Genomic DNA, 20,223 nt, shown 5'->3' on the forward strand with positions numbered 1-20,223 from the left:
TGTTTTCCAATATTTTTATTGAGTTTCCCCTCCCCATACCCAGTCAGATATAACCCAGGTCTATAGTACATTATGATAGTCAAAGGCACAATGTCTGTCTAGAGTCAGATAAGCTTGAGTTAAAATCCAGCCCTTCTACTGATTAGCTGTATAAATATGGACAAGGTATTTAACTTTTCTAAGCCTCTGTTTTCTCATCTATAAAGTGTAAAGAATAATGTATATCATTTAGGATGCAAGGATTAATGATAAATATGTAAAACACTTTGCATAGTGCCTTGAATACAGTAAACACTTAATTAATGTTAGCTATTTGTCTTAGTCTGTTTTGGCTGCTATAACAGAATACCACAGACTGGGAGGCTTGCAAAAAACCAGAAACTTATTTCTCTCAGTTCTGGGGCTAGAGCTGTGGTTTTAAGATCAGGGTGCTAGCATGGTCAGGTTCATGTAAGACCCTTTTTTGAACTGCAGATTACTTGCTGTGTCTTGTGGTGAAAGGGGCAAGGAAGCTTTCTCAAGCCTGTTATATGACAGCATCCATGTCTTTGAGCATAATGGTTCAATCCATATGACCAAATCACCGCCCAAAGACCTCACATAAAAGTTTAACACTGGGCATCAGGATTTCATCAGGGGGTTGGGGAATGGAAACATTTAGACCATGGCACTATTTTTTATTATAGCACTTAACACTTAATTGCTAAAAAATATAGTTTTTTATTTTAAAAAATTATCAGAGCCCAAACTTTCTCTAAGCATGCTTCCTCATTCCTTTGGAATTCACTGACTTTATATCTTGTTTCCCTCAAACTTTCTGTGCCTTCCTTAAGGCTAATGAATCAATCTGATAAGAAGCTTAGGTTTATGTGCTAATAGTAAGATCACAAATAAATAATTGATCAACTAACTGGAACTACTACTCTTCTTTCCCAGGTAACCTGGTACATATTAACAATGACATTCAAGATTTAATAATGTTTATTATCCCCTACAGCCTAATCACACAGAGAGTGATTTTTTTTTTAATGTAAGTCAAATCATCTCACTCTCCCATTCAAACTCTTCTGTAACATCCCATCCTTTCAGAGTAAAAGCCAAAGGCATTACAATAGTTCTATAAGAACTGCAAGACTTATAAAGTACTATGTGATCTGGTGCTTGGCTACTCTTTAATCTCATCTCTGACCACCACGCTTTGTCCTAGGCTTTCCTCAAAGCTTCCAGGCACCCTTCCCCACTAGGGTCTTGGCATCTGATAATTTTTTTTCTGTCTACAACTCTCTTCCCATAAATATTCACTTGGCTTCCTTCCTCAGCTCCTTCAGAGTCTTTGCTCAAATGATACCTTAACAATGAGGCAGATAGATAAAATAGCAAAATCCTCTGTCTTCTTCTCTTGCTTTATTTTCTCCCTGACATTTATAACTACTTGATACACTATATATTTACTTGTTTCTTTCTCTAGAATGTAAGTTACACAGAGATAGAAATTTTCATTTACCATCTGAGTCACCAGGAAAGCCCTGTTCTATGTAGAAGGATGGGTGTAAAGACTATATTTTTTATTGAAAAATGGATCTAATGGGCTTCCCTGGTGGTTCAGACAGTAAAGAATCTTCCTACAATGGGTTGGGACGATCACTTGGAGAAGGGAATGGCTACCCACTCCAGTATTCTTGTCCGGAGAATTCCATGGACAGAGGAGCCTGGCAGGCTACAGTCCGTGGGGTCACAAAGAGTTGGACTGAGCAACTAACACTTCTACTTTCACGGATCTAATACTAGAACTACCGGAGTAGTCCTCCTGGTAATGAATTTAGATCTTAGAAGATCATGCTTTTGACCACCATGGTTGACTATGTAGTTTGAGGGCATAGCAGCATGCCTGGGGATTGAACTACAATTCCCAGAATGCATCCTAAGAGGACTCTGGGAAGTGTGGCAGAAGCATGCATTTGACAATCGTGGTTAACTTTGGAGAGCTTAGTAAGCAGGCATGAGGATTGAACTACATTTCCCAGAGTGCATCTCAAGGAGGATCCTGGGAAGTGTGTCAAAGGCAGCAATCATTCTTTGAGGAAAGAGTCCAACTTCCCAGGAAGACTTGGAGTTCCCTGGTTGTTCGGATTCTTGAGGCCTAGGAAGGCACCCCTAAGAGAATTCAGAGTAAGTACAGTGGAAGAGAAACATATTCAGATTCTAAGTGAAAGAAAGATTTTATGAAGAGACAGAACCAGAACTTGAAAAAATCTGTCAGATTCTCTTCCTTCTTGCAGAAACCATAGTTATGCATCATAAATTATTGGAGCTGTCAGATTAACTCCAGCTAATAATTTTCTGATACTTTTTTGGAGAGTTGTTTAAAAATGGAATTTGTTAACTTCTCTGCATTGTCTGAATTATTTTGAATTAAGGGAGGAACACTTATTTTTTAGAAAGCCAACCACAAAGCTGGTCACTGAGAGCTTGAAATGTGTTTCCCAGTGGCTCCTCCATTCTGCATGTTTCCCATCCCACTGAGGTCCACAATCATCAAAAGTCAGACTCCCTGAAAAGGACTCTCTCAAACACTACTGAACCTGGCCTCTTCTTAGTAGAAGTAATCACAGAGATTAGGGGTGGACTTTTTTGTCATGTTATAGTGCTTTCTAAATGAATCTTTCTTCCGTTAAGATGAACAGGATGAGAAGTGTATATGAATCCTTTATTATAGGAGGTTCAGAGAAATTGTTCCACTTAAGGGCCTTGCCTCATCATTATTTAATAGTTTTTAGTCAAAAAAAATATTAACTTTTATCTGTATCAGTCTTTTTTAAAAAGTTACTTTTAAAAGTACTTTAAAAAAATTATACTTTTTAAAACTTAAATAGTCCATGAATGTTGGAAGGTGCTTCCTCATGTATTTCTGATCAAAACATGACCTTTGGAGCCAGATAGCCCTGAGTTTTCATCTATTGCTCTCTAGATTGTATCTCAGATTGGTTAACCTCTCAAAGTTTTACCTTCCTCTCTTATAAAATGGAATAAATTCATTTTTTCATTCAGTATATTGTGGTTTTTTCTGTGATAGGGACTGTACTAGATGCTGTAGATAGGGAGATACAATCCCAGTCCTTAAGGATTTTATAGACTATTAGAGCTGAGAATTAGGTAATAATATCTGACACAGTAATAATACACTTTAGATCTCTTTTCTCCCTTTCCTTCCTCTATGAAAAATGAGACAGAAACCAAGCTCCCCAACAAGTTAGGTGACAACTCCAGATCACAAATTCAGTCAGTGAGAGAGCCAGGAAAAAAGTCTGAGTCTCTGCAGTCCAAGTCTGACTGCCCTGTCCCTTTCTTGCTTTGGAGGAGATATGCCTTTGCACTGTAAACAAAACAGAAGGCAGGCCTGGGCTTGTCATCTAAAGTAAAATAAGGGTGCTAATATTTTCTTCTAAGACTAATTTTATGAATAGTGCATTTTTATCTCCAGTGCGTGATTTGGCATAAAGTATAATAATAGTTGCCAATTCAAACAAAAACAACTATCCTGTTCCTAATGGGGCAATTGAGCAACCGGATGTGTTTCATATGCAGCATGTTTTCTAGCTGTAGACCAGTATGTTTACCAAGTGTGAGCCCTTGGGTCAATACATTTTGAATAATACATCACACCAAAGACCCCAAAAGTGGAAATCACAAACCATTTCAGAAAAGCAGTGGCAAAATTTTTCCTGTATTAGATTTATAAATAATATAGGGCCATCGGAAATTTTATTTTTATCCAAAAAGTAATCTCACATAGCCTCTTGACTGTTAAGAGTCTTTTGTGTGTGTGTGCTGAGGTTCAGTTTGAATGACAGTTTCCCAGAGAAAAGCAGTACACCAGTGGTTCCTACAATGCATTTCAGTGATCATATTGTGGAAAATGCTGTAAATATCCTATAATATTTGAAAAATTAGACTGGGCAAAAGTAGAGTAAAGGCACAATAAATAACTAAGCACAGGAAATCAAACTGACACTTTACAAAAGGGGAGCTAGTATTGTTAAAAATCTGAACACTTTGAATCTCAGTAGTGATCAATGAAATATAAAGTTGTTTTTTTTAACCGGATGTTATCAAACTTTGTAAGTGTAGCAATCTAGAACCATATGATTTTAAAACAAATTTTGGCCCAGTAGTTCTATGTTGGAGACCTTACTTTAAAGAGGTAATCAGAAAATATCAGTACAGAGGTATTTAGTAGTCTTTTATTTCTGGTAATTTAAAATCAGAGCCACCTAAATGTCTAAAATTAGGGGAATATATAGCAAGTAAGGATAGAAGTCTGCTTGGTGTAATACTACACAGCCAAAAATAAATAGAATAGGTAAAACTTACAGGAAAAGATGGAAAACTGCTTATGACATGCTTCGTGAAAGCAAATTGAAAAAATGTTTACTGATTACAAATATGTAAAGGTCATATGTGCAGAAGACTAGTATATAAATTATATTAAGGTGGTGATAATATGGGTGTTCTCACAATTCTGTTTTCTGTATGTCCTGTAATATAGCATTAATTTGCTAATTTAAATTATATATTTGAAAGAGAGAAATACAATTAAAGTTGAATTTAAAGGAAATAATTTTCTCTGTTTAAATAGTCTACACTGCTTTTTATATGTATAAAAAGGAGCCATTTCAAAAAGGTATTAGACTTAATCTTTACTAGATTTATGACTATACCAATGAAGGTACAATTCTCAGTTAAATTATGTCTTCCTCTTGATTATCAATTCTTTTTTATTTTTATTTTTATTTTTTTTTTTTTATCTTTAAAAAATCATTGCTTTTTTTATTTATTTATTTTTTTATTTTTTAAATTTTAAATTCTTTTTTAAAACTACATGAGGAACTTTAATATGTCTTTTACCAGCTCTGAGATCATTAACTTATGAGTCAGCAGGCCATGTAAATCCACAGTTGGCTAAGGTTAATTTAGTGAGCATTACATTTAGCAAAGCACAGTGGGCCACACAGATTAGCTGGTAGTCATAACTACAAACAGCTCTTACAGTATCACCAAAGGAATTCAAAGAACTCACCGAAGAAATTCCCCATGACTCTCAGGGAATGTGATGCAGTGCTACTGGGAACAGTGGCCTGTAGAAAGCTTCCCAGTGAAGTTAGTCCTGGGAACGTACAAGAAATATGAACACTTGGTTAAAAAACTCTTTTAAGTGCAGAAATGTAAAAAGTAAAAATTATGAGTACCCTTTTTAATCCCTATCTCCATATCACTCTCTCAAATTAGTCACCATTAATAGCTTGGCAAGTGGATTTCTAGTCATTTTTAAAATAAAAAAAATACATATCTAATTAATTCTACTGGCCTGTATATATATATATCCTTTTCTTTACAAATTAATTAGATAATGCTAAACCAACCAACTACTCTTTGGTTTTCTTAATAATATATTCTGAATATCTTTCTCTGTTACTACAAATGTTTTGTCATATTGTTATCTTATCTGTTTGTTTTTACAGCTCTGTGTTATTCCATTTTATCATAATTTTCAATTAACGTCTTATATGTATCCTTTTCTTCCTACGATAAATTCTTAAAAGTGGAATTGCAGGGGAAGGGTGCTTACTTTCACCATTTAATAGATATTTCAAAATTTCCCTCTAAAAATAGCATATCAATAACATTCTCAGAGTTGGACCTGAGATAGAAATATTAACTTTAAATTCATTTCCTCCAGGATATCACACCAGTCTTTGTGTTATTAAACTAGAGACTATACTTTTAATATTCTCCTGGAATACTTTGTAACCCACATGTCACATTCTGCCATCTGTGAAAGCTATAATATTTGCTTTCTCTCTCCTGCAAGAGGGCAGGATTTTTATCCTGTACATTATTGTGTCCCCTCAGAAAGCCTGCATAAAGTCAGTACTCAATAAATATTTTGTTGAATGTTGCTTACTAAATATATTTTACCCTTGGCTAGGATATAGATTATAGGCAAAGCTGTCCAAGGATTAGTCATCAGTGATTCATAATTATGCAACTGAGAAGTAGGCCTAAACTTTAGACATTCCTTGGTGATTTAGTGTCAAAACTTGCTTCCCTTGGACAGAGTTAAAAGGGTGTTTGGATAAATTTTAAAAATAAATAAATAAATAAAAGGGTGTTTGGTTATTTAACTATACTGATTTTCTATTTCTTGACTTTTTTATTGCTAATGTGAACTGTAGTCTTCATGGAGAATAAAAAACTTACTGATATACAATTTAAAAGACGTCCCTTTCTACAGAATAGATTCTTAAGATATAGAGTTATTTTTCCTCTCACAAAAAGACTAAAAAATAAGAAATATCTTAGATTCATGTGGGTTTGCATAGCTGCCTTTTGAAATGTTTTCCTAATGCTTGTGTTTTTATATTTTTCTTATCTATAAGATTCTTCTTCATTTTCACAGGGACTTCATTTTTCACATATGCTGAGAAATTTGGCTACATTAGTCTGGAGACAGTCCTAGGCTTATTTGGTCTATTAGTGTAATGCTACCTGCTGTAACCAACTTCAGAATTTCAGTGCCTTAATATAGTAGAAGCTTATATCTTACTCTTGGGGAGTCTTTGCTTGGTGGATGGCATTTCTCCACGTAGTGGTTCAGGGTGGAGAAGGTGATGGCACCCCAGTCCAGTAATCTTGCCTGGAAAACCCCATGGGCCGGAGGAGCCTGGTAGGATGCAGTCCATGGGATCGCTAAGAGTCGGACACGACTTAAGAGACTTAGCGACTTCACTTTCACTTTTCACTTTCATGCATTGGAGAGGGAAACGGCAACCCACTCCAGTGTTCTTGCCTGGAGAATCCTAGGGACAGGGGAACCTGGTGGGCTGCCGTCTGTGGGGTCGCACAGAGTCGGACACGACTGAAGCGACTTAGCAGCAGCAGCAGCAGCAGCAGCAGTGATTCAGGGATCCAGGCTCCTCCATCTAATGGCTCTGCCATTTTGAAGTCATCCAAGCAGATGGGGAAATGATGGAGAAGGCAAACCCATACTTAACTGTGCCAGCCTAGAAGAGATACACATCACTTTCAGTAACATTATACTGTTTAGACCTAATTTTGATCCCATCAAAGAAACAGAGGAGGAGAGAAATGTAGGCCTTGGCTTGGCAAGTACCACCCAGCAAGAACTCCGCAACATGGAAGCAGGACCCCAAGGTTTTTAGTGGACAGTTACCTATTTCTCACGACCTATTAGCTAGGCAGAACAGGTTTTAATTTTGTAGGTACGAAAGAGGTACTGAAAAGTTGGGATTTTCCAGGTGGCACAGAATCCACCTGCCAATGCGGTAGACACAGGAGACTCGGGTTCGATTCCTGGGTCAGGAAGTTCCCCTGGAGTAGAAAATGGCAACCCATTTCAGTATTCTTGCCTGGGAACTTCCATGGAGAGAGGAGCTTGGCGGGCTACAGTCCATAGGGTCTCAAAGAGTCAGACATGACTGAGCAACTGAGCAGGCACGCTCTGAAAAGTTGACATCTCACAGCTAGTTAGCAGTAGAGATGTAATTTAGAAGCCAGATCATGACTTCTATTCAGTTTATCTTTTCTTAATATTAAATAGTGATCCTTTTCTGGCTTAAAGTATAACCCTCTTGGTGATTCATTACTTCAAATTGCATGCTCTTTTTTTTTCTTTTAATTCCTTTTTCTCCTAAGGAACTGACAATGTCCCTGTATTGTGGAACTGCTGTCAGGAGAAAATTTTTTTGGTGTTATAGGCTGCTGTCAACCTATGTCACTAAGACACGGTAAGTTTTGACCAAACTGAGCTCTGATTTTTCTATCTTTGGTCCATTAAAATTACAAAATATAAAGATCTCAAAATTATATATTGGGGCTTACGGATATATGATTAAGATTTACATGTAAAGATGTTCAATGCAAATTATATATAATTAGAGAATTTCTAAACTAAATTTCCAATAATATCTAAAGTATCTGACATACTTAAATATGTTCTTTTTTTAAGGTAATTATAGTCTTTTCCACTATGGTACCTCTCATGCATAGAACCCTAGTATCTGCCACATAGTAAGCACTGAAATATTGTTGAATGGATGAATGAACAGTAAGGGAGAAATTAAATTATGATACAGCCGTTATGATGGAATTAAAACTATATTGAATAATAGTTCATTAATGTTGCTGAAAATAAGGTAGGTAACTCCATTCCCTGCCTACTACGATTCCCAAACTCCTTCGCCCAAGAACAAACCTCAGTGAGAGGCAGTCTGGAAAAAAGTATCTACAGCAGTACAGTTCAGTTCAGTTCAGTTCAGTCGCTCAGTCATATCCGACTCTTTGAGACCCCATGAATCGCAGCACACCAGGCCTCCCTGTCCATTACCACCAACTCCCAGAGTCCACTCAGACTCACGTCCACCGAGTCCATGATGCCATCCAGCCATCTCATCCTCGGTCGTCCCCTTCTCCTCCTGCCCCCAATCCCTCCCAGCACAGCAGTACAGGAAGATGAAAAAGGACCTCTTTGTCATCAGTCTGAGCAAGTGTAAAATCTGTGAATTTGAAATCACTAGCCTGCTGTCATACAATTTTGGGGTATAAATTTGCACCATCTATGTGGTGTAGTTCCAAATTCCCAACCTATGAAAAGAATTTAAGTAGCATTTGTAGACCTGCAGAAGCAAGTGTAAAACCCCTCTGGAGTGATACACTCACAACCAGAGCTTTTCATGTTGAAAGCTCTCCCATACATGAGTGCCCAGTCCAAAATTTAAAAGCATACAACCATGTATTATCTTATACGAGCAAGAGTGAGAAAACAAAATTGCAATACTTGTTTTAGATATTGACATTTGAATTATTTACAGTTCTCAGGCTGAGACCCTGAGAACAATAACAGAATTACTGACTAGTCTAAAAAAATGAGTGTCAAGGTGATTAAATATATTGAAAATGAATAATAATCATAAGTAAAATAAAATTTTGTCAGTGAAGAATATGGTGTGAAAATGTTAATGTTTAAGAAAAGAAGGCTACAAATTAGTAGATAGAGTCTAAAAGTATTTATTGTACAATTTATTGTATATGTATAAATGGATAATATTAATACATAGTTTGGAGAATTCCAAGGGATAAACAGTGATCATCTCTGAGTGGTGAGATTCTCGATGATTTCCCTTTTTTAAAAAAATTGGTAACTGCATATTCTAATTTCAGTAGAATGACTATTTGTCAACTTTTATAACAAGAAAACAACAGTTGAAGTTTGTTAATCTTAGTGTGTTGTGGTTTCCATATTGTTATACTTAAAAGGAGAAAATGCATTATCAAGTGACTGATTATTGAGGCATAGTTGATTTATTATATGTTTTAGGTGTTTAACACAATAATTCAAAATTTTTATAGGTTATATTCTGTTTAAACTTATTATAAAATGTTGGCTATATTCCCTGTGCTGTACAATATATCCTTATAACTTAGTTTTTATTGAAATATAGTTAATTTACAATGTTTCAGGTGTACAACAAGAAAATGCATTTCTTTTTTTTTTTTTTTAAGAAAATGCATTTCTAAGAAACGTGTTCCAATCAAGAAGAATATAAGTTTTTGGATCTCAGTTCCAGCTGCAATGAGACCCTGGATTTAAGACCTTAACCTAGTTATTTTTGTAGATGTTTTGCTTTTTATGGTCATTAGGATAAAGCACAGGTTGTACAACTCTTACTGCTTTTTTACAAAGGCACCAGTGTATGTTCTTTTGTTTATATTAATATTTAGTAATGTCTGAGTGGCACCTGTCTCTCCTTTGAAATACACTGAGTCTTTGTCCCAGGAGATTATAGTCACTCACAATAACTATAAAAATATCTTGAGTATTAAAATCTCAGGTTCCTTTTGTCTTCTGTTTACAAAGAGCTCATTGCAATCGCTTTTATCATACAGTCAAAAATAGGTTTCTAAAGATACCACTGGGGCATGTTTATCATTTTGCTTTGTAGTTTCATGTGGAGCTAATGCTACTGGTGTTACAAAAGCTCCCAGATTCTACAGAAAATATCTGTTAACTGTATTTCCCACTTTAAGGGACAAAATGTACTGTATACCTGAGAGTCTGTCTTAGGGATTTCAACAGTCAAAATCATTATGCTGGGAGTTCCCTGGTGGCTTAGTGGTTAGGATCATGGGCTTATGCTGCTGTGGCCCAGGTTCAGTCCCTGGCTGGGGAACTGACATCCTGCAAGCCATATGGCACAGCCAAACAAACAAACAAAACAATACAAAAATCATTATCCCTAAGGCCCCAGAAGGGGAGTCCACATTCAGCCCTCCCCAAATCCCATAGACTTTGCCCTGATTCCTGAGGCTCTTGAAAGGATAGACTCAGGCCATCTTTAATGAAGGTACAGAACTTGCTGCATTCCTTTTCTTTTTTTTTTGAGAAACTAATTATAGGATGCTCTTTTTTCTACAGTTTAATTCTGGCTACTGAAAATTTTACTTATTAAATAAATGTCAAATATGGCTTCACTTTCATCAGTGGTCCCTTTAGTAGAGATAAGGAGCTAATGGCATACAGTTGGGAGAATAGATGCTTGAAATAAGACTGCATTTAAGATAAAAATTTTATCATCCCTAGGTTGAAAAGGGGTTTCTGAAGGTATATGTTTGCCCCTTGTCTGCAATAATAAAGTCTGCTCCCATCTCCAGGTACTCTGTGGTGGATGTTTTATCACTGTACTTATTTTCCTTTCGCTCCACTGCATGTAAATTCTTGCCTCACAGCATATTGGCAGAGTACCTTGAGGTTCAATTCAGTAACTATTTACTGTTGAAGTTCAAGTCAAATATTTATTGAATTTGAGCCATTCAATATGCTAATTACTCAAGATACATAACTGAAACAGACCCTGCCTGCCCTTAAGAAGATTTCAATCTTAGAGGAGACAGATTAACAAATAGAACCATGTTAGTGCAGTCACAGAAGTATCAGCAAGGTATACAGTAGGACAAAGGAGGGAATGATCTCCCAGAGTCATATCCTTTTTTAAAGCAGTTTAGGATGTAAATAAAAAAAGAGAAATAACTGTGGTAGGAGAGCAATGCAGGGACATAATTCTCAAAGACGAACGTTGTACAGGAAGCTAAGGATGGTTTTGTAATGGTTTGATTATTTCCAAAACACAGGTATTTATTTGAACTGAAAGAAGATGATGATGCATGTAAAAAAGCCCAGCAGACAGGAGCATTTTACCTCTTTCATAACTTGGCTCCTTTGCTTCAGAAATCAGAACATCAATACCTGGCCCCCCAGTATAGCCTATTAGGTAAGCCCAACATGGGGTCGCAGAGGGTCGGACACGACTGAGCGACTGAACTGAACTGAACTGAAAGTAGGCCAGCAAAGTAGACCAGCCTGTGGCCACTGAACAGAATTCAGTCCATGTTAGATCCCTGAGAAGAATCCTCCAACTTTAGAGTCCAGATTTTTTCCAAATGCTTTGACCAATTAATTATTTAGTATATGAACTGAATTGCCCAGTTGGATAATTTTTGGTGATGGTATGGACCTCCCAGGTTGCTCAGTGGTAAAGAACCTGCCTACCAATGTAGGATATCCAGGTTCGATCCCTGGGTCAGAAAGATCCCCTGGAGGAGGGCATGGCAACCCACTCCAGTATTCTTGCCTGGAGAATCCCATGGCCAGAGGAGCCTCGCAGGCTACAGTCCACAGGGTCACGAAGAGTCAGACATGACTGAAGAGACTTAGCATGTGTGCACAACTGTTTAAGATGTGTATCATGACTTAATTTATTCTTAGAAGGGTCAAAGTTAAACATGGATTAACTTGCTTTGAGATATAATGTTTTATATAAATAGAATAATTTTACATATAATTACTGATATATTAATAAGTACATATCATATAATTTGCTTTTAAGGTATATAACTAGAGATATCTAAGCCATTAGGAATTGGCATTCAAGATGCTACCTTTCAGTTTTACATGATGTCACTAGATGTTGTTGCTTAGTCGCTGAGTTTTGGCCAACCCTTTTGCAACCCCATGGACTGTAGCTCACCAGGCTCCTCTGTCCACGGGATTTTCCAGGCAAGAATACTGGAGTGGGTTGCTGTTTCCTTCTCCAGGGGATCTTCCCGATCCAGGGATCAAACCCGCATCTCCTACACTGCAGGCAGATTCTTTACCATTTGTGCCACCTGGGAAGCCCCTGTGTCGCTATATGCCAACTTCTAAATACACTGCCAGGGCCAGATTATGCACTGCATATGTTGGAATACTTGGATAGTTTCTGGCAGTACATAAGTATATGAGGATGTTTATCAGAAGGCACTAAACATTATTTAGAGGTTAGCAACGTAATCTTGTATTATGAACAAATAACCATGAATCCTTCAGGCACAGAACAGATTTTCTCCCAATACAGCACTTGTCTTTATAGACCAGGATCTCAGATGAGGAGTCTACCCTGGCCCATAAAAGCAGCATACTCTGGAGATGAAATTGTAGAACTGCTTTGGTCTACCATTTTAAGTATGACACTTTTTTTTTTTTCAGTGCTTTAGTAAGTTAACTATGATGTGTCTTTAAAACTAGGGGATATGCCGCTTTCATGATATAATCAGAGTAATACAGGATTACACAGAAAGAATTCCTTTAAACTCTTCAGATTGCTGATGGAAGCCAACAGAGCTTAAGTGAGTAGATCAAAATTGCACAGCTAATTAGCATGCAGCACAGTGACTGGGAGCCAGGTGTGCCTTCTTTAAGTTGAAGTAGATGGTTTCTAATAAGTCTAGTATGGCTCCGGTGGTTTAACTAAAACCCTGTGTTTTCTTCCCCCCTTTCGCATTTCTTAGAGTTGGAAAGGCTCCTGGGTAAGTTTGGACAAGACTCACAAATACTAGAAGATTCCGTGCTAATTGGATGCTCAGAACAGCAAGAAGCATGGTTTGCTCTGGATCTAGGTCTAAATAGCTCTTCTTCCATAAATGGTATATAACATTATTCCTGATGGACACTTCCCAGTGGTTCTTAGGCTTTGGGACTCTTCATAATAAAATTTCAAAGAACATGTTAAGAATATAAAACAATCTGTTTTTAAGTTGTTGTTCAGTCGCTAAGTTGTGTCTGACTCTTTGCGACTCTCCTGCGACTGCAACACGCCAGGCTTCCCTGTCCTTCGCTATATCCTGGAGTTTGCTCAGACTCGTGTCCACTGAGTTGGTGAAGCCATCCAATCATAAGCATTTAAGTAAGAACACTAAAAAATACTACCATCATTACATAAAATAAAGGATATTTTTTAATGCTTTCTTTCTCAACTATATGGTGGTACACAGATGTTTGTTATATTATTCTCTGTACCTTCATGTATTTTATATATCTTAAGAAGAAAGAAATGTTTTAAAGTTCATGATATTATTATTTCTCTTATCAATGCAGGTGAATAAACACATTACCCTGGAGTAGCTCTGAGTCTTCCGACTTGCATTTGGGAACTGGTTTGCTAGAGCTTGTGGCCCTTATCAGTCCTTCTGTGTCTGTTTTAGGGTATCAGCTGTGAATACAATGATGCTGGAATGAGGTTTAGATAGGGGCTCAGAGGTCCCATTTCATCTTTTTTCCAGGGATAGTGTGTGGCTAGTCCAAATGTCCTTATTGCCCCAGAGAGGATCTTGGGAAACACTATGGGAAACAACCCAAATCTTGGGAAACAACCCAAATCTTGGGAAACAACCCAAATCTGCCTGAATATAAGAATTTCCTGGTGCTTGTTAAAAAAAAAAAAATTTCTAGGCCTCACTCATCTGCTATTCAGAATCTCCAGGTAGGGGCTTGAGAACTTGAATATTTTTTCATTCTTCCTAGTTGAGTCTTATTAGGTGAGTTTGGGAAATACTCTTCTAACAAGATATACTAGAGAAGGTCCCCGAGGTAACATCTGACATTTGTTTCATTTTCATTTCATTCTCTTTTCTAATATTTTAGCTTCCTTACAGAAAGCTGAAATGGAGACAGCCCTCCAGGGGTCTTTCATTAAGCTGACAAAGGCTCTCTTTGAGCTGAATGTGAAGGATGCCTCCTTGCTGTCCACGGTAGATTGATTTCTTGGTTCTGTAGGAAATTTAGTGAAGTAGTGTATTTGGGAAAGATTTGATTTCTTTTTTTCAGATCATAGACTTTGGAGAAAGGACACTGTGTTTCTTCTTTTACCCTGTTTTTGTCAGTACCGTTTTCTCCTAAGGGTGTATACATCTATGGCACTATGACCTATAGGCCTTATAAACATTTTTAGTGACCCACAGCATGACATATATATGGTGAGAAGTTACTCTACATTGCCCTAATGACTTATTCTCCACCTTTGGATTTCACTTGCTGAAATGGCTTTTGACTGTCCATTTAGTTGGGCTTCCCAGGTGGCACTAGTGATAAAGAACCCAGCTACTTACGCAGGAGACAAAAGAGACTCGGGCTCAATCCCTGGGTCAGGAAGATTCCCCTGGCAGAGGGCATGGCAACCCACTCAAATTGCCTGGAGAATCCGATGAACAGAGGAGCCTGGCAGGCTACGGTCCCTAGGGTTGCAAAGAGATGGACACGACGGCAATGACTTCGCGTAGCACAGTACAGCGTAGTCGATTAATACTGTTGTGTCAGTTTCAGTCAGATATACGTATATATCTACCCACATATATATATATATATATACACATGTATCTATTCTTTTTCAAATTCTTTTACCAATTCAGTTGCTATATAATATTGGATTGTCCGTTTAAGTTAAAGAGCTATCTCTAAACATTCATTTGCAAAAAAATTCCAGACTTATTGGGGAGTACACATATTGAGGTATTTTGTTGTTGTTGTTGTTCAGTCACCCAGTCGTGTCCAACTCTTTGCAACCCCATGGACTGTAGCCTGCCTGGCTCTTCTGTCCATGTAATTCTCCAGGTCAGAATACTGGAGTTGGTTGCCATTATATAGAAAATGTTTTCTTAAGCTGTGTCATAAGTACATGGGTGTTTATTATACTTTTTTAAAAAATAATTCATAATGCATTTAAAATGCTTTTTTTAAAAAAATTCATACTTAAAATGATAGAGGACTATGTTCAGAGAGTTTCCTTTAAAGTTTAAATAATTAATAACCATTTAAAGCAGGTGAGCTGGAAAGGGAATGACACGTCCCTTTGAGTTGCTCTCAATATTAGTAGTCCCAGCACCATTACAGATGAAACCCACATTCTCTCCAAACAGTGCCAAGTCCATCTTTGTATTCCTAGGCTCAGGCTCTTCTCCGTTGGCATGACACTCATCAGTTCTGCAGCAGAAGTGGGCAGCCCACCAAGAAGAATGTGTCTGGCAGCAAGCGTGTGTGCCCTTCCAATAACATCATCTATTATCCACAGGTAAGCATTGCTTTAAAAGTACGATAATCCAAGCCAAAAGGCTTTCCTTAGTTACCCATTACTTGGTTTCATTAACGGGCCCTAAAGCCCTACGTTTCCATCCCCTTTTCCTAGGTGGCACCTGTGGTGATCACTCTGGTGTCAGATGGAACTCGATGCCTGCTTGTCCGCCAGAGTTCCTTTCCCAAGGGAATGTATTCTGCCTTGGCAGGTTTTTGTGATATAGGTAAGGAATTTAGGCATATACAGATAACATTGAAGGAAATGAAAGCTTATCAATAATATGTATTTCTTTTTTTTTTTTTTGGCTGCACTGGGTCTCCATTGCTATACTCCAGCTTCCTCTAGTTGTGGTGGCCGGGCTTCTCATTGAGGTGGCTTCTCTTGTTGCAGAACAGGACTCTAGGGCACACGAGCTCAGTAGCTGTGGTGGGTGGGCTTGGTAGTTGCAGCTTGCAGGCTCGAGAGTGCAGGCTTAGCAGTTGTGGCACTTAGTTGCCCCGCAGCATGTGGAATCTTCTCAAACCAGGGATTGAACCCATGTCCCCTGAATTGGCAGGTGGATTCTCAACCACTGGACCACCAGGAATGTTCAATAGTTACGTATTTATTCTTATTGCCAGAGTACTTGGAATCTCAAGCACATTTTCTCCTATTTTATCAAGAAAACTACCTTCTGGCACTATAATTTTCCAATATTTTATAGGGAAATTTTCAAATATAAGCATATGGACGATTTATACTGTAAACACCTATATACCCACCACCTAAATTCGATAATTATTTTATCACAAATCTGTTCATTCTTCCATCCATCCATTAATCATTCTTATTTTCTGAGGCATAGATTGCAGACATTAATACACTTCCTCCTAAATATTTCAGCATACATATTAATATTCTATTAACTAAAATTTAATATTTATTTACAGGCTGTTTTTTTCTCAGCCCATTGCAGTAAAATCGGCAAATGCTGACATGTGGCATTCGAATTTTATTGAAAAGCTGAGGACAGCAGTAGCCTTTCCAACTCTTATTTTGTGTAACGAACATAGCAGGTTCAAGAACTGGCAGTTTGATACCCAACTCCAGAGTTGATTCCTAGTGTAAAGACTCAGAGATTTAGGCCTTTCCCAAAAGTATTTCCTTGACTTTGAAGTCACTTTTATGCTCCTTTCAAAAATGGGCATCTGCATCACCCTTCCTGCTACAGGGCTGTTCTGAATTAATCTGAGTAGTTATAGGTGAAAGTCTGGAAGAGACTGTCCGGCGAGAGATTGCAGAAGAGGTGGGATTGGAGGTGGACAGACTGCATTACTCTGCATCCCAGCATTGGCCCTTTCCTAACAGCACACTCATGATTGCTTGTCATGCAACTGTGAAACCAGGGCAGACAGAGGTAAGTTCTGATGCTTTCCTTATGACATATCCTTTGCCCCATCCGAGCTGGTCCATAGTTACTTACTAAGCACCTGCCTAGTCCAGCACTGTCTAGATTATACAAAGATGTGTAAGATATGATTTATACCTTTAAGCAATTTACAGTCTTATAAACAAATTCACCATAAAAATTAGGAATGTCAACATGACCACCATTCTTCCTTGTATATATATCTCAATCATGAGACAATTTACCTTTCATCATCAGGAAATTAACAATGTTTTACACTGAGTAGGCACACAATAAATATATAAAATTTAATGACTGATTTCAGAATTGGTCTTATAGCTCAAGTCAGTCAGGATGTTGGGGATTAATAATATAAAGTCACAGGAACTTCTGACTGAAAGGGACTTAGATGTTGTTGTCTTATCCAACCTCATCTTGCTCTTTCGTAAATCTTAACAGATTGTGTTGTGTTCCCTATTTGCCAAAGTCTGCCTATTGTGTGCTTTGGTTTCTATACAGTAATATCTAACCTATCTCAGTTTCTGTAATAAACTGTGGATGCAGTTTGCATTATTTTGCTTCCTGCAAGGAAGATACTGTGCTTTTGACTATCATTAATTAACACTTACCTTTCAAAGAAGAGTAACACTTATATGTTTCCTTTTTAGTTATATAATCATTTAGGCACAGAAAGAAACAATATTATTCATAACTTATATTCAGTGCTAACCACTTTTTGTTTTGGCTGCACTGCATGGCTTGCAGGATCTTAGTTTCCCGACCAAGGACTGAACTTGGGCCACAACAGTGAAAGCGCAAATTCCTAACCACTAGACTGTTAGGAAACCCCCAATACTTTACTATTTGCACTTTCATGATTTTTTTAATGTGTGTGTGTTTTAATATTTAAAAAATATACTTAACTCTCTTCCCTTAATTATGGTTATTTTGCTTCTGGACATTATCTAGAATATTATCTCCCAGTGAATAGAATCCAGATACCATCTTCTAAGATTTCTCAGTTCTGGAACATTTTCTCACCCTTGGCCGTTGTACTCTAAGTAGCTCCTAACTTTATATCCTGTTTTTCCTTATGTCTTTCAGCTCCAGGTGAACTTGAAAGAACTAGAAGCAGCTGCCTGGTTCAGTCGTGATGAGGTGGCCACAGTCCTGAGGAGAAACAACCTATCCAATCAACAACAGAGTGGGGCCGTGCCATTCTGGTTGCCCCCCAAGTTAGCCATTGCCCATCAACTGATAAAGGAGTGGGTAGAAAAACCGACCTGTTCTCCCCTGCCTGCTTAGCTCAGATCAGGCTACCTGATCAGATAACTCCCTCCTCATGATCTAAGAGGGGCACATCAGAGAACAACAGATAAACAAAAGCCCATCCCAGGCCAACCTCATAAGGCAGAACAGACGGTGAGCCTACTGCAGGACACATCTGCCAGTGTTAACAGAAGTTCCTAACCACAGGCAATCAAAAGTGCCAAAACCCATCAGATAACAACAATCAAAGCAAAAGTTGATTAGTCTGGATACAGGCCCTTTGTTCACTCATTTTCTCCTGCACTGTGGAAGCAAACATCTTCTGGCATATGGCTTATCAATGCTGGATTTATACTAACTGCCAAAATGTGCCTGGTATAATTTCAGTTAAAATTTTATCTTAGTATTAAAAATATATAGCAGATCTCAACTGAGTTACTTTTTATGTTCACAGAATTTTAAAAAGTAGCACAACATTTTTGAATTTGCATAGAGGTAATTGTTTTATATATAGTAGTTAAGTAAAAGTCATAGTTCCTTAAGTCCTTCATCCCAGGAAAGCAGGAATTAAGGTCTTCCTCAAGGTGCTCTGTAATAAATCAGATACAGTGATGTTCTGTTGAGGTAACTGCATGCCAGTGGGGCTCAAGAGGGTAAGCATTTTTTGCTGTTACTTGCTCAGTTTGCGACCCAGGGAAAAGAGTATCCCTTGCCACACCTGTTTTCCTAAACTTAAAAATGGCTGCAGCCATTTGCACACCAAGTGTTGTAACTGCAATAAAATGACCAGTGAAGATGAACCATTTCTTGAGTTTTATGGAATAAACTAAATTTAGGATTTCTCGTCATTCATATATGCCATTCTGTACCTTATCACAGGAGAGAAGCACTGATCTGGAGGAAATGAAGTACATTTCTGAGCCTCTGTTCAGATGTATTTTTCTATCTTATGAAGTGAGGAAACTGTAGAAAGCGAGAACTGAGGGTGGGAGGGAGGAAACTATTAGTGTGAAGTCTGTGTAATGACTAAAGCAACGCTGGGAAGAAATGCTGTGAGAAGTCTGTTTGAGAAGAGGAATGGCTGAGGCAAGAGTCGTATGTTCAGGTACTTTTAGGCAACCAACTAGTGATTAAAGACACAAGTGCCAGAGACCCTAAGATGATTCACACACCCAAGTCCCACAGGACTAAGTAAAACCGATTCTAGAACTAGACAGGATGAAGCACTGAATTTCCTTTTGATCCTAAAAGCTGGGATCAATACTCTCACCACTGCCAGCACACCATCACGGCTTTGGGAAAATCAAACTGCTGTCATCGGGAAAGGCTGAGGGATAATATGTGATGGGACTCGATTGTCCTGTTAAGACTGGCAGCTTGCCCTGACCTGGGCTAAACCCGGGCACATAGAAGGGAAAAAACACTCTAGCAAGAGAGGTCCTGAGATTTCTTCATATCTTGCAGTTAGAAGAAAACAGTTCAGGGTCCATGAGTTGTACCGCCTCCCAATGTTTTCTATCTCTATGTGGGTGTGTTTGTGACCACATGTGTACATATCCCCAATTTGAAAATACTGATAGAAAGAGGAGTGTACAGAATTCCTGGTTATGAGTTTCTCAACTTACCACGAAGTAACTGTTTACTTTTAGATTAATGTGTTGTTTTGGAAAAGAAAATATGACAGTAGTTAATAGGAGGAGCTGCAACATTGAACTTTGTTTTCCAGCAGTGACTAGAAAGAGTGCTTTGGTTCTTAGAATTCCAAGGATAACTGAGAGCAGAGGCAAATGAGGCCAGGGTGGGCTGGAGTCCTAAAAAATGGCAGATAAATAAAAGAAACTTTGGTATAGGGCTTACCTGACTGGAGAATATTTTTGTGGCAATGAATTATGAAGGTGCTAAGAATAAAAAAAACCTGATGGGTCCTTGAAGAAGAATAGCAAAAACAGGTAGAACATTCAATTATTTGACACCAGAGGGAGACTGACTCAAGGTCGTTCCTGGTAACTGGAATAAAGCAGCTCATTCATTCCTTATGTTTGCCAGTCTACCTTCCTTCCTCCACCCAATGTTTAATCCTGAATAAAGATAAACTTAATGTTCCAAACA

At 37.9% G+C, this 20,223-nt stretch overlaps 1 protein-coding gene across 11 annotated transcripts; it reads left to right on the forward strand.

The window, feature by feature from the left end:
* The first annotated feature begins 1,982 nt into the window (after positions 1-1,982).
* On the forward strand, positions 1,983-18,914 carry NUDT13 (nudix hydrolase 13). Of its 11 annotated transcripts, none has more exons than XM_069572055.1 (9): positions 2,020-2,169; positions 7,714-7,805; positions 11,206-11,345; positions 12,901-13,035; positions 14,033-14,139; positions 15,330-15,455; positions 15,570-15,681; positions 16,694-16,854; positions 17,950-18,914. In XM_069572055.1, the coding sequence occupies exons 2-9, from the start codon at positions 7,723-7,725 to the stop codon at positions 18,148-18,150; spliced, it is 1,065 nt and encodes a 354-aa protein (XP_069428156.1). In that variant the 5' UTR covers positions 2,020-2,169; positions 7,714-7,722; the 3' UTR covers positions 18,151-18,914. The 11 variants fall into 11 exon arrangements, with proteins under 11 accessions (XP_069428161.1, XP_069428156.1, XP_069428157.1 ...); XM_069572056.1 differs by having other exon boundaries at positions 2,032-2,169; positions 16,700-16,854; XM_069572062.1 differs by lacking the exon at positions 11,206-11,345 and adding an exon at positions 12,638-12,738 and having other exon boundaries at positions 2,079-2,169; positions 16,700-16,854.
* Positions 18,915-20,223: the final 1,309 nt, after the last annotated feature.

The sequence above is a fragment of the Ovis canadensis genome, chromosome 25 (genome assembly GCF_042477335.2).
Source record: "Ovis canadensis isolate MfBH-ARS-UI-01 breed Bighorn chromosome 25, ARS-UI_OviCan_v2, whole genome shotgun sequence".
NCBI lineage: Eukaryota > Metazoa > Chordata > Mammalia > Artiodactyla > Bovidae > Ovis > Ovis canadensis.

Coding starts and splice junctions, on each gene's coding strand:
- NUDT13 (XM_069572055.1), top strand. CDS start 7,723: ATGTCCCTGTATTGTGGAACTGCTGTCAGGAGAAAATTTTTTTGGTGT. Junction 13,036..14,032: donor TAGCTCTTCTTCCATAAATG/GTATATAACATT, acceptor CTAATATTTTAG/CTTCCTTACAGAAAGCTGAA. Junction 15,456..15,569: donor ACATCATCTATTATCCACAG/GTAAGCATTGCT, acceptor CCCTTTTCCTAG/GTGGCACCTGTGGTGATCAC.